General features: G+C 43.7%; 1 protein-coding gene across 1 annotated transcript in view; it reads right to left on the bottom strand.

The window, feature by feature from the left end:
- LOC103607747 (neuron navigator 2-like) overlaps positions 1-14,776 on the bottom strand; it is a gene marked incomplete at its 5' end in the record, with an annotated part of 100,503 nt that overhangs the window by 42,618 nt on the left and 43,109 nt on the right. The window contains one exon of the mRNA XM_008592215.1: positions 4,269-5,370. Coding sequence (XP_008590437.1) covers positions 4,269-5,370 — 1,102 coding nt within the window. The remainder of the gene's footprint in view (positions 1-4,268; positions 5,371-14,776) is intronic.

Here is a 14,776-nt window from a genome sequence, read left to right as displayed (position 1 = left end):
ATCTCCTGACATGAAAGGTCTCATTGATCGTTATTTCAACACTTGACTGAAATGTGTACTTCCCCAAACCTCCTCCATGCCCTTATTTGTCAAGCAAATTGAGGCAATGGCTTCATGCCATGTCTTCTTGCCGCAGTTACCTCTGCTCAGTTCAGCATGGCATGTAAATGCACAATTACACTCAGATGCATAACCCTCTAACACTATTAATACATTAGCATCCTGAGATAATTCAACCAGATTGCAACGCCTATACAGAAAGTGTTTGCAAGAACGTGGACAGAGTGTGGGGGATGTACTGATAAACCCCAAATCATCCACCTATTCTTCCCTCCTTTACCCTCTACTGAGGCCATCAGTTCCCAACTCCTGTAATTACCATTAAAGGATTTTCATAATCCCAGTGCTCCTCTCCACCCCTGGCCAGAGTCCAAGCTCTCATCATTTTAGCCCAGGCCCTATAAGCACTATGAAACAGGTACTCCACCTCTAGCCTAGAGGTTGCAAATGGCAGCCAGGCATAGGAAACAGCCCAAAGATGTATTCTTATTGGTCTGCATAGTATTTTAAAGTTTTTGAATTAGTTCAACATTCAAAAATTAAAAGACTTCACAAGAAATATCTGGATTTCTGCCTTCTAGTAAAAATAAGTCTGGAAAGTCTGAGCTCTGGTTCTTGCAGGGCGCCACCTGCTGGTGCCAGGTGGTGGCTGTGCTCTCTAGAGAAGCATAGCACTCCCCCTGCCACAGCCCCACTCACCCTGGGCCACCATTCGCATTACCTTTTTGGGCCCACGCAAGCATCTGAATTCATGAGCTCCATGCTAGACTCTTCCTAAATCTGGTCTACTCCCCAGACCATCCTCCACTAATCATTGTAACACTGATGTGATAACATCAGCCTCTGATTAAAGGCCTCCAATGGTTTCCACAGCCACAGAATAAGGTCTGAACTCCTTATTGTGATAAATAATGCCCCAGGTCATGGAATTCTTCCTTCCTTTATTTCTAGCCCTATCTCTTGCCACTCCCACCCTTTATACACAGTTCTCCCCCATGCTTTACCCATATGTGGTTTCTCTCCATTCCCCATCATCCCATGCCCTCAGCTCTTCTGTCTTTGTAGTAACTGCGACCTCTGCCTGAAGGCCCCTCTCCTCCTCCTTGGCTTGCTGCCTTCAACACGCAGCTCCCATGTCATCTTGGTCTGGGAGCCCTCCCTGACTCTCTGCCAGCTGATCCCTCCAGCTCTTGTGTGTTTCTATAGCATCTCCTCATTCTCCTGTTGCCTATTTATTGCAGTGTGATCTTATTAGTAAATATTTCCTCAGATAAAGAGCTCTCTGAAGGCAATGGTTATTTCAAGTTCATATGTTGGGCAGGCACTCAAGAGGGTGTATTGATGGGATTAAATGAGAAATTATTAAGTCTCCAGAGATGCTGGGTACTGGAAGGGACATTAAACTTGGAGCCTGAACATTTAGCTCCAGGGCTAAGGTTCATAACTTGGTAGCTGGTGAATATGAGTTAAGTAACTTCCTCTCTTTAAATCTCAGTGCCCTTATCTGTATGGAGAAGATAACATGAGCAACCTCCTCTGTTTCTACAAAAATTAAACGGGCTATGACACAAAAACAGTAAATTATAAAGTGATAGAGGTATCCACTGTTACTTCTGAACTAATACATATAATTCATTTAAGTGATTTTTTAGAAATGACATCTTTTTTAACATTTCTAACATCTTTACCATTGAGAGGTTCTGGGAAGCATTGCAAGTTATGCACAGTGAGCCACAAACTTGAGAGAGAATCTTAGAGAAGGACGTAAGCACAAACCATTATTTAGAAATCCTCTCATCTAGTCTCATCTCGTTGCTTTACAGATGAAGACAATGAAGATATGCACAGTGAGCCACAAACTTGAGAGAGAATCTTAGAGAAGGACGTAAGCACAAACCATTTTTTAGAAATCCTCTCATCTAGTCTCATCTCGTTGCTTTACAGATGAAGACAATGAAGCTCAGAGAGAGGAAGTGATTTAGAGTCAAGACAGTATGGTGGTTAAGAGCCTGGTCTCTCTAGTTAGACAGACTCGGGTTTAAACACAAGCTCTTCTAGTTACTAGCTCCGCAACTTGGAGCAAAATAATGACTCTAAGCTTCAGTTTGCTCATCTATAGAATGGGGATTTTAAAAGAGCTAGCTCATGGAGCTGCGGGAAGAATTAAATGACCTAAGACATGGAAAGCCCTTGGCAGAGTCTCTGCTCACACTCAGTGCACTCTCAATAGCTGTGCCTGCAGCCAGTGCCCAAGACTAGAGAGGGTGTCGTGAGGAGATAAAGGACAGGGCCCAGGTGTCCCGACCCCTATCCCAGTGCTCTTCTTTCCAGCCTTTCTTCCTTGGCTCACCTGAAGAGGAAGGCACCTCAGGGGCCAGAAGGACATTACCCAGAGTGAGCATTAGCATTAAAGTGGGGCTTGACAGATACACATCCCAGACGTTTTCCTTTCCTCCTGTTTGTCAGACAAGTACTCGTTATCATTACGAGCTTTTCCTCTCATAGAAAAGCTTGAAATAAGAAAAGAGGTTAAATGTTTTACAATCTTTCAAATGATTACAGCCCCCCGCCCCCCAAAGGAAGAAGTGGGATTGCTGGTGATCAAGGACGGTCCTTTATTTTAATTTTGAAAATGTAAATCAAGAATCTGTGAATAGTAGCTTGAATATATTATTACCTTGACTATTAATGCTACTGGAATTATAAAAATTTCATGGGGAGCTATTCAGTCGTCTCCATGCTTCAGAGAACAATTGTATTAAAAGCCATGGATGTCCACGAACTGAGTCATTACCTAAGCCTTGGCACTCTCAAGAGGACTGTTAGCGGAGCTGACGACTTGATTTAATAAAATGATGACTGTCCCCCAATTAAAGAAGATAAGTGTGACCTCATGGAAGAGGAGGGCGAACAGAAGAAAAGGAAAGACGGACTAGGCAAAGCCTGCCATTCCCTCTCTGGCTGAATGCTGGCTGGCTTTGCTCTGAAATCGCTCAAGCTAGGCTCTCCACCAGCTGTAGGCAGGAATTATAACAGAGCCCACAATTCAGGCAGGGAGAGAAGGAATATCCAATTCTTTGGGGAAGCATGTAAACATAGCAAGCTGAAAGTATGGGCATTAGTCTGGTACTTATACAGGTGTATAAATACAGGTATGCAGATGTACATTTGTATTTTATATATGAATATATACTTGTGTCCGTACTTACAGATGACTGTCGATGTGCATCGACACTTATCGGTGTATGAGTGTTGTGTATTTGTGTTGTGTATGTGTACACACTTAGGGTGAGAGCTGTAAAGTAAGTGTCTAGACACTCAACCACTAGCCCCCTTTTGCTATGTACAGGTATTAGTTACTATTCAACAGTGCAGTGTGGCCAAATGCACTGCACATCTCTAGCACAGGATCGAGCTGGGAGTTTCCATCTGCCTGGAGTGGATTCACCCACAGGTAGCATGTAGCACTTGGGAGCTGGTGTGCCCCATTCAGCAGAGGTGTGAGGTGTAGGCCAGAACCACCCAGAGCACCTGGTTGCACACGGTCTCCCACAGATGTGCCATCAAGGAGACAGGGATGAGGGCAGATAAATGACAGAAGGAGAGTCACACACAAACACCCAGGCTTCTCTCCTCAGTACAACATGGTTTCTTTTGTTCTTTTAGAACCAGCCCTTCCCTTACCATTACCCTTTCCCTTAACTCCCTCTCTTTCAAAAAAATCCCCTGTGCAGCAATGACTACGAGATCTGGAAGTTCAAGGTAAACACTGCCGTAAGAAGTCATCTCAGGTATTCAGCAAGGTGGTTTTTATGTTTTGGGGGATTTTAGTATGTGTTAAGGCCAATGTTGGGTCCTGTTGGGTGACACCAAACCACCCATCCTGCACATTCAGGCCTTTTGCTCATGCTGCTGCTGCTAAAAAGCCTGGGGTCAGGCTAACATGACTAGGGAACTTCTACTCATGCTGAGGTCAGCTCACATTTTACTTCCCCTCTTTAGCTTTTTCCCACCCTCCCCCACCAAGCTGCACAAACTGTTCCCTCCAGCACACTGTATACCTCTATAAGGAGCTTGCCACATGGTACCTTAGCTATTTGCTTACATGCTCCTGGAGGGTAGTGGGGATCCCGCCTTCACACTCAGAATCAACCAGAAAGGCTCTTGTGCCTAATGACCCAGGAGGGGCGGGCAGTGGCTGCTCCTACCTGTACAGAAAAGGTGCGACCGTGGCAGTGTTGGGATGGTTGTATTGCTGCTGGGGCTGAGGTAGCTGAACACTGACGGTATTGCTTCCTGTGGTCTGGGTGGTCCCGACCGACCCACTGACGGTCTGGCTGCTGATGCTGTGGTTCAAGGTGGTCCCACCTGGGCCTTTTCCTTCTGAGGACGCCAGGCTAGAGGAGGAACTGGAGTGTCTGCCGTCCAGCTGGGGCTTCTGCTGGGGGAGCCCCGAGCTCGGCTTCCCGCTCCGGCTCCGCTCCCCTTCCTTGGAAGGTGCTGGGGCACTTGGGGATTTCCCGGGCATGCTCTTCATTCCTGGTTTTGGTATTCCACTGTGGGAAGGGGCTGCAGCCTCCTTCTTGGCACTATTGAGCTTCCCCCCTTTGGGGATGAAGCTGGCGATCTTGGAGGACTTTTTTGGCATCTCGGTCATGGCTGCTCCACTGGGGTCTTCTTTCGGCTCTTCCTTGAGGTCCGGCCTGTCTGTCATCGAGGCTCTCTTGGTGAGGTCCTTGCTTTTCTCCTTTTCCTTTTCACGCTGCTGTTTTTCCTTCTCTTTCTCGTTGCCTTTTGGGGAGCTCTTCTTGTTGGTCAGAGCCCGGCTAAAAGTCCTCTGGGCAATGCCCTTGAGCGCAATCTTGGGGCTGCTGGCTACGGGGCCCAATGTGGAGGGGGTGCGCCCGGAAGCCTCCAGCTCCTCGCTCTCCTCAAAGCTGGGCAGAACCTCCAGCCGCTCACAGCTTGTGTCCCGGGACCTCAGGCCCTCACCCGCCTTGGATCCCCCTTTACTGTTGAAAAGTTTTAGCTTTTCCAGCATGGACTTCTGATTGTTGGGGGCTGGCTTCACGGCTTCGGGTGTGGGCCTGGGGGCCTCGGGCCCGGGCGGCTTGACTGAGAGCATGGCCGATGTGGCACTGTGCTTCACGCTGAGGGACTTGCTACGCCAGGGCTTGGAGGCCGCGCTGGGCTGCGGGATGGCCGAGGAGGCACTGCAATTAGCGGGGGTGGAGCTGCTGCCGCTCTCCAAGGAAGCAGGTGCATTTTCGTTCATTCCGAGGTGGGAGGAGGCTGAGCTTGCCAATGGCTCTGCAGAGACAGAGAAGAAAAGAACTGAGTCGCATAGGGTGACCCTTACTAAAGACCAGGGAGGGTCGGCCATAGGGACATAGCCAATCACTCCCAAATCGAATGCTGCGAAGTTCTGTTACCAGCTTTGTGGACCATCTGTGGTTAAATCGTCATGCACCATTCATGTCCCCCTCTCTGCCCCACCTGTCACAATTTGGTGGTGTGTGCTGTGCAAATGCATGCTGATCTTAACAGTAACACACACAAAGCATAATTACGAATATAATCTATGGAAAAACAAACAAAACCCCACACCACCGCTATGGTGGTGTAGGAAAGATGTAGGAATTACCTGCTGTTATTCAACACACAGCCTGATTCCCAGTTAATCAAAAGAATCAAGAATTATACAACTTGAAGAAACAATGTAGCAGAGATATTAAAATAAAACAGACCAAAAGAATAGAAAAGGAGAAACAAAGTAGAATCTTTAGAGAAGAACAATTACCCACAGAAGTTGCAAAATCCCACCGCAGCATATGAGTTATTCCTCTGTTGGCACTTTTAAAGAGTTGCAAACATGATTCAGGCTGGACTTTAAAAAAAGACTTTTTTGTTTAAGAGTATAATCTGTGTACATAGCTTCACCATAGGCAAGGAAACACACACATACGTTATCTGAAAGTCAAGGCTACCCCTTGGCACTCAGGGAGTATCTCCCTAGCCAGCCTTTTCTCAGAAAAGCCTCAAAATATTTCCAAACTAGAGCCAGAATTATTCTCGGAAGGGTGGGCTCCACGCTAGAGCTCTCCTAGCCCCCCACAGTGGCCCAGCATCACAGAAAAGAAAACTGCAGCCCGTTCTTCAGACAGTGCTCACAATGATGTAGTCCTACCTCCCAAGGAAGGTTGGCTGTTATAGAAAGTGGCAGGGAAGGCACATCGCATCTCGGCCCTGTGCCCATGCCCACCCATGCCCCACACCCAGCGTGTACAGCAGACAGATGCCCCTTCTTCCCCAAAGAGCGCATCTGCAAAGTCACGATGACATGACTTACCTAGCAGCTGCCACTTTCTCCTGCAACGATTCCCTAGGAAAATTTCTCCAACCAGAGAGGCTGCCCTTCCAATTGTCACAAGTGTTTTCAGTTAAGCTGCTCATGTTTCTAATTAACTTTTGTCATCCACAACTACTCCAGTGCCCAGAAGCCTGGTGGGATTAACGGCTGCTTCTTCTGGGTTTTTTTTTTTTTTCTTTGCTTTTTTTTAATACCTATGTTCCGCTGCCTTCTAGCAACAGAGTAAACTGTATATAGAGCGGCTTTTTATGATTTAAAAGTCAACGGCCGCTGAAGCCGAGTGAAGGCTGCCCCTGTGGGGGGCGCGTGCAAGCTACACAGCAGAGGGACTGCCTCCCTTCACTCTCAGCTGCTTGGGAAGCCGCAGCTCCAGGGTGATCCAAAGCAGACCTCCCGAAGTTTTAAAACACATACATCTTCCTGACTTACTGGGGATTTGGCTTGGAGGGGAGGGTGCTGCACAGTCCTCCCTAACAAAACTGACGGGGCGTTGCTGGATCTGTTCCTGGGGAGAGCCAGAGACTGGCGTGGAAACAGGCTCATGGAACCCACCCAAACTGCCGCCCTGTTGGAGGGTTTCCACAGGCTTGACACTGCCCATTGGGGGCCTCCTGGGCATCAGGAGGCACGGTGCATGGCACACTGTGAAGAAGGGGTTACTGCCCCTATTTTACGAGGAAACTGAGATCTGGGTAGGGCTAATGAGTGACCCTAAATCACAGAGCTAGAAATGGACAGATCTGGGATTTGAACTCGGGTCTCCTGACACAGTGCTCTTAGGGACTGCACCATAGCTGCCTCCTTTGATGAAGAATGCATGCAAACATCAGCTACTTAAATGACTAGAGTGCTTTTCAGGCATTGCCTTTTCTGTGAGCTTGTATATGTTCATGACATCCACAGTGGGACACAAATCAGCCCCGCAATTTGAAAGGAAGCAGCCTACATCACAGAGGATGGCTTTTTGGCTGAAATAATAATGACTCTCCAGTCCCGAGTACCGTTCCTCTTAGGACAACTACCTTTCCCTTTACCTGGGCTCAGACCTGAGGCAGAAGTAAAGCATTCATTCATTCATTCAATATATTCATTCATATCAATATTCAGTATTCACTGGGCATCTAATATGTGACAGACACTTTTCTAGGTACATGGGATACATTAATGACAAAACAAAGATTTCTGCCTTCATGGAATTTACATTCTAGCAAGAAGGAACAGATGATAATTAATTAAATTAATAAGTGATATCATCTGTTAGAAAATAAGTGCTAAAGAAAAGGGGGATTTGGGGACAGGTTGCAACACTGTCCTCTCAGGAACTACAAAATCCCATTCAGAGGTATGCCCTATGCCCCTCTTTCCTGAAGAAGTTTTAAGCATAGTCCCCATGTGTACATGGATCAATGTGACCTCCCTGCTTGGAACTCCTATGAAGCTTGCTCAGAAGTGGTTTTGACAAGAAACACCCTGACCTACCATTTCTTTTTAGTGGCTGGTTGGTACTGGGATCCCAATCCTTGACCTTGTTGTTACAACACTGCGTTCTAACCAACTGAGCTACCCAGCCAGCCCCCAACCTACCATTTCTATGTATTTTTAACACTAACAGTCACAGCTAGAAATTAATGAACAAGTAACTAACAACTGACCCAGAAGAAAACAGACACCTAGTTTACCTAAATGAAATATCCAGACTCACTGAAAATGTGTGTCTCCCCCTTAAAAAGGTTACAGGTGCAGGAAAAGGGCTTACTCAAACGAGGTCTGAGGGTCACTTACACAGTCACTTCTCAGGCTGTACCAGAACAGCTCCCAGGAACTCCTACTTGCCTTTCAAACCCTCGTTCAAATGCTCTTCCTGTCAAGCCATCCAAGATACTCAGCTGCCTGGTTTGCATCACATGGTATTTTTCCCTACTGTATTCTTCCCTAGGATCGTGTCTGTACCTCCCACATAAAAGGATGTTGGAGGGCCACTTACTTCATACCACACTCTGGGAACACAGTGCTGAATAAAACAAAGCTCCTGCCCTCCAGGAGCTCACTATCTAGGGATGCAACAGACCCCAAAACAAACCACAAAAAACAATGTGAAGAGCAGTAGAGGGCTGTCCAAGGTACTATGAGAACCAGAGGTGGCCTCTACTAATTCTCCCTGGGGAGTGTGGGGAAGCTCCCTGGAGGAGGTGATCCTTGAGTTATCACGTGGAGGTTCTGCTCTGGTGTGCTATTCCACTGGTCTGTGATGTCCTCCAGGGCAGACACTACCCTCCCTGATCATCTTTGCATCCCAAAGCCTGCTGGAGCAGAGAAATACTCAGTAAGTGATTTCTGAATTGTTGGTTGGTAGTTTTGACATCTGCAAGTCACGTTTATGGCAGCAGAGATGCAAAATTTGTGAAGAATCATTAAGGTTTTATTACAATTATTCAGCCTAAATGCAGGGGGGGGGGGAACAGATCAAAACTCAGAGCTTCAGAATTTCTACTTGGTATTTAGCCTGGGCTTCTCTGGTTATGGGATCATGGGACATTTCAAGGCTACTCATTACAGCTATGAAAGGTAGCACATGGATATGCTTTTGAATATGGTTTCTAGAGCAGAAGTCTTCTGAATAGGGATAGAGGGCACCAGGGCATCAGAGGATCAAATCATCAATGCTTTATGCTCATGTCAAGGCCAAAAGTCCCCTAAACAGTGAAGGGGGCTTCAGGTCATAAGTGGGCTTGTCCAGGGTAACTTTCCGTCCAGGGCTCTCATCTCTGTCATTCCCAGGGTATCACACTGGTGATCTCAGATCTTGGCTGAGTGGCTGTTTGGAGCCTGTTCCTCTTTGGAAAGAAGCTATCTCTAATGCCAGGGTCCTGTGACTCCCAGCATGAAACCTTCCTTCCCACGCTTCTGAGATAGTGAGATAAATGCAGCAGAGGTGTGGGTGCACAGGCCAAGCCCCAAGCTTTGTCACCAACTCACAGTGTGATCCTAGACAGGCTGTTTTGCCCCTCTGGGCCTCAGTCGCCCCATTTATAAGAAATGAGACGAGCCATTTCTCTAGAATCCTTTCAACTCTGTGTCTATTCAAATCTCAGTGACTCTGAGATGCTTTGTGAGGCTGGGCCATGGCCAATTTTGTCCCATGGGGCCTCCAGAGTGCAGCCCTCACTCACAAATTTCCATCATCATTCTGTGCTGTAACATACAGGGTGTTTCTTTATCTTCCAATATTCCCCCTCCACAGTTCTCTTAAGTAATGTTTACTAACAGATGGAGAAAACTGGTGGGGTCAAGGTATAGTCAACCTTGACTGAGTGAGTCACTTGTGAATTCAGAAATGCTAGTATCCTATGAAAACAAGCCTGGGGGAGAAAGGGTGGGGTGAGTTCTTTAAAATTAAGACCACTTCTCTCCCTAATACCTAACAGTGCTTGTTTCTTTTCTCATGTATATAAACTTTTGTTAGAGCAAAGGAATCTAAGAAGGAGAGAGAAGAGCTTAAAAGAATGTTCTGAACATTGGTATTCCCCAAGCAATGCTATGTGGGCCACTGAAACAGGTGAGATTGTTTTGGGTGGCACCTGGATGAATATTTTCATATTTTAAAAGTTGTTTATTTTATTGAATATTAGAAAAAGATAACTAGTCCATATGCAAAAAAAAGTTTCATGAATATTAAATGTGGACTTTAAACTTGAGTTGATTTACGGAAAATATGAAATAAATAAAAACACAAGTGGTTCACAGATTTGACAAAAATCATACAGAAGGTTAGTGAAAGCCTTAAGTTGGAGAAACACTTACATTAGACCAAGACATAGTCATTTTATATTAAATCTATTCCTTTTGGAAAATGCACCTGAAGAGAAATCACACCAGAAGGCCCAAATGAGGACTAGGTTCAAAACTAATCTGAAATGGCTACTTTCTAGAGCTTTATTTTTTTTTTATGTATTTGTTTATCACATGATATTTTGCTGAGAATTCCAGATCTGGCAACATGGTCAGGCCTTGTTAAAACAAGTTAAAACTAATGGCTTTAGTTTTTTGACCACTAAACATAACAAGAATAATTTATTACATCACAGTCCAATAAACATTCACTTATCCATATGGTATAATGAAAAATAAAGACATACTCTATTATGTACAATAAACTCTGATATATCCTACTCTCATCTATTCCAAAAAATGCTGATCACAAAGCCCCTCAATAGATTTTATGACCCTCTAGTAGGCAGTCTGAACTTCTCAGCTCTAAAAGACCAGATTACAAGGTTCACCCACCACCAACTGACAAACCACCACAAGAAGGAAAAGTCTCATTTGAAACATCACAGACAGGATGCCTTTGAAAAAAAGAGGTTTTTTTTTTTTGGTAGGGTTTAGAGAGAGCATTAATTCTCTGGTGGGAAGAGGAAAGTTTAGTGTTTCTGGCAACCAGCCTTAACCTTCCCAGGCAAGAACCAAAATGCTTTCTAAATGAAAATACTGTCTAAAGCAGATAAATAAGCACTTCTTCCTCTCCCCTTCTGCGAGAGCAAACACTGGCCCCATGTCTCTTCTGTCCCCACATGTCAGTTAGGGAGACGTTGGTGGTCTGGTCCCAATGCCAACTGGCACTCAGGGAGAGTGTCCCAGGCTGGTTGATCCCAGCTCTTGTCACCACTTCTGTGATCTTAAAGCTACCCTGGGGAGGTTTCTGGCCTAAATCCTCTCCAAAATCTTTGGGCAAAGGCCTGATAATTGGGTCTGGGAAAATGTTTTCAATTTCCTATAATTTGTCAAGGTGTCAATCTTGAGCACTCAAATTTGTTAGAATAATTGAAAACAGTTCTTTGTGTTTCTTATTCTTTTTCCTTTTTTTTTTTAAATATATGGACTCCAACCATACAGCCTAGAGATAATTTTCAGAGTTGCTCAGGTCACTTTCTTTATAACTCTGTTATCTATCAGCCTGCAGAGGGGCACCTGCACCTGACTTGATTTACTTAGTGGTCTGCAAGATTCTTTGAGCCTGGCTGGTGGAGCCTTCTCAGCACTGTTTTATCCATCAATATGTAATATTAAGGACATGGACTTAAACACAGTCATCTCTCCATTTTGTTATTGGAAAGGATCCCTGGAGGTACAGAAAGAAGGAAATAGGGGATGTAAAAATGATCAAAGGAATGTGCGTAGGAAAGTGAGAGGGCATGGAGTCATGAGCTGGGCTTTGGACCCACATGCTCTAAGGATCTTATTGGTCTATACTTCCATAGGCTCCTAGAATGTCCAAGCTAGAATAAAGATGATGATCTACATAATCAAATATTTTTTAAAAGTTGCTTTGTTAGTACAATCCCTATAAAAATCCCAATAACATTTTCTGAAGAAATAGAGAAATTCATCCTAAAATTCACATGGAATATCAAGGGACCCCAAATAGTCAAAACAATCTTGAAAAAGAACAAAGTTGGAGGTCTTACACTTTCTGATTTCAAAACCTGCTACAAAGCTACAGTAATCAAAACAGTGTGGTACTGGCATTAAGACAGACATGGAGACCAATGGACTAAGGAGCCCAAAAATTAACCTTTGCATATGCGGTCAAATGATTTTCAACAAGAGTTCCATGACTATTCAATAGGGAAAGAATGATCTTTCCAACAAATGATTGTGGGAAAACTGAATATTCCTAGGCAAAAAAATGAAGTGGGACTCTTACCTTATACCATATACAGAAATTAACTCAAAATGGATCAAAGACCTAAATGTAAGAGCCAAAACCATAAAACATAGAGCAACAGCTTCCTGACATTGGATTTGGCAATAATTTCTTGAATATGACACCAAAAGGCAACAACAAAAACTAAAAAGATAAGTTGGACTTCATCAAGATGAAACACTTCTGTGCATCAAAGAACACTATCAATAGTAAAAAGAAAACCTGTGGAATGGAATGAAATATTTACAAATCATATATCTGATAAGAAGCTAATATCCAGAATATGAGTATAGAAAGAACTCTTACAACTCAACAACAAAAAACAAATGTGATTTTTAAATGGACAAAAGCCTGAACAGATATTTCTCAAAATAAGATATACAAATGGGCAGTAAGAAAATGGAAAGATATTCAACATTACTAATCATTAGGTAACAAAAAAAAAACCCCAAAATAGATACCACTTCACACCCATTGCAATGGCTATTACTTAATAAGCCAAAAACAAGTGGTTAGTAGTTGCACTTGACACCTACTTACAAGAATGGCTTATGCACTATTAGGTGCCTAGAAATGATTGCCGGAAAAATCAATCAATAAACAAAAACTATTTCCCACATTGGATCCCTCCATATAGCTCAAAATTAAAATCAGGTGTGTCTAACTTGTTCCCTCTTGGCTGATCACATCAGTGATCCTCTCTAAAGCTAAATGAACTCGAATGACTAAAAATCTTGGTGATGCTTTTAATGTTTTTTATTCTATACATAGTGAAAATTTTGCTATGCTGGGTCACTTAAAATGTCACATACAAAAACTCCAGTATCTTGTGATGGTGTGACCAAAAATAAATGTGCAGAATGTAAAAACACATTATCCTAACAGAATGAAGCCTCTGTCCTGCATGAACCACAAATTCCCCAGTTTTCCTCAGTGACTTTTTGACCCCGGAGGAAGTGTAAGAGGCCCTGGGCAGCTGGAGCAATTACTGTTGTGTTACTTTCTAATATATGACAAGGTAATCCTTTTAATTCAGTGGCTTATTTTGGATAAAACCAAGTGAAACTACAGGTAATGAGGTCATTTATTTCTCTGCTGGTAGCTGAAAATCAGTAAAAGAAAATAAGAAGTGCCATTTTCCCAAGTAGTTCTCACTACACTTTCTCCAAACAGTTTTATAAGGTATGTTTTCAAATCCCACTTAATGTTAAAAAAAACTGGTAAAGCTGAACAAAAGTTAACCTGCTAGAAATATTAGTATGAAGTTGGGCTTATGTTTGACCTGGTGACACCACCTTAAAAACAGAATAAATTCTTAAAACCTCTCTCTCTGTCTCTCTGTCTCTCTGTCTCTCTCTCTCTCACACACACACACACACACACACACACACACACACTCTCTCTCTCTCTCTCTATTTCAAAGGTGTCCTACACAAATTTTTTAAATACTCCTACTCAGCTAGATAAGGAAACAAATTGTTTGACTGCTGGCATTTGAAGGAGGATATCTTTAAAAATAAAAAGTGTTTCTATTCTTTATCTTTCATTTCTTGCAGCCATATCACTCTCAGAACACATCCTTATTCTCTCTTGAACTTATTTGTTCAAAAGCTCCAGGAGAAAACTTGCTTTAATCAGTCAAGCTGTTTTTCTATCCTGTACCATATATGGCTATGAGAAAGAACAAAATTGGCTGTAGAAAACCTTCTCCCTTTTTTTCAAGGGTGTATGAAATTTCACAGAGAGATTATAAACACTTTATAGGGGGCAAATCCCACTTTTTCAGGAGGTCACTGTCCACAACCAACAGCTTTTTGGCAGGGTGAGATGGCTGTACACTATTGTAAGTACATCCCTCTAAGATATAGTTAAGGAATTTTGTAGTCCCCCTTCTCTTGGATACTAACCCAATCTTCCTGCTTTCTTTTGGGCAAAGGATGGGCACCCCCAAATAGGAGCCTCCAATCCAGTGTTAAACCAAAATGCCTTCCACTGACTAATACAAACAGGCAGTAAAGGGTCCCATGGTCAGATAAGTTTGGAAAATGGAGGGCTAAGTAGTAGTCAAATAGCTTCCTTGTTTACAGGACCTCTCAGAGCCTTTAATATGCTTACTTGCACTAGCAACATCCAAAAGGATAACAGGATGGTGTGATTCCTAAATGTATTTTCACCACAGAACTGACTTCATGAATAGCTTGAGGAAAAAGCCTGAGACGCATTTTGGTAAACACTGTCCTAATGAAGGTGACAGAAAATGGGTGCACAACCTAAATCAGAAAAGACAGCTGTCCACCACATAACAGTCACTAATCAGAACAGTTAGGAAGGGAGATGGAAGAGGATGCACCTTATTTCCCCTGTGAAGTTATAATCTTGTACAGTGTGGAATTCCTTCAGGATATGCATCTTAAGCATTTGACACCCTTAATGTATACCTGCTTAGTTTTATTTCAAAAGGATTAGATAAGGCTCTACACAAAAGCCAAAAATCTATGTGAAACGGGAAGTAGGAATTATGGTCAGGCAGCAATATGCCTAAAAATATTTCTATCGGGCCGGCCAGGTGGCGCACTGCTACAGTGCACCGCTTGGGAGTGCGGCGGCGCTCCCGCTGAGGGTTCAGATCCCACACACAGACC

The sequence above is a fragment of the Galeopterus variegatus genome, unplaced genomic scaffold (assembly GCF_000696425.1).
Source record: "Galeopterus variegatus unplaced genomic scaffold, G_variegatus-3.0.2 Scaffold7684, whole genome shotgun sequence".
Classification (NCBI taxonomy): domain Eukaryota; kingdom Metazoa; phylum Chordata; class Mammalia; order Dermoptera; family Cynocephalidae; genus Galeopterus; species Galeopterus variegatus.
The sequence above is the reverse complement of the archived record's forward strand: the minus strand, read 5'-3'. Positions and strand labels throughout refer to the sequence as shown.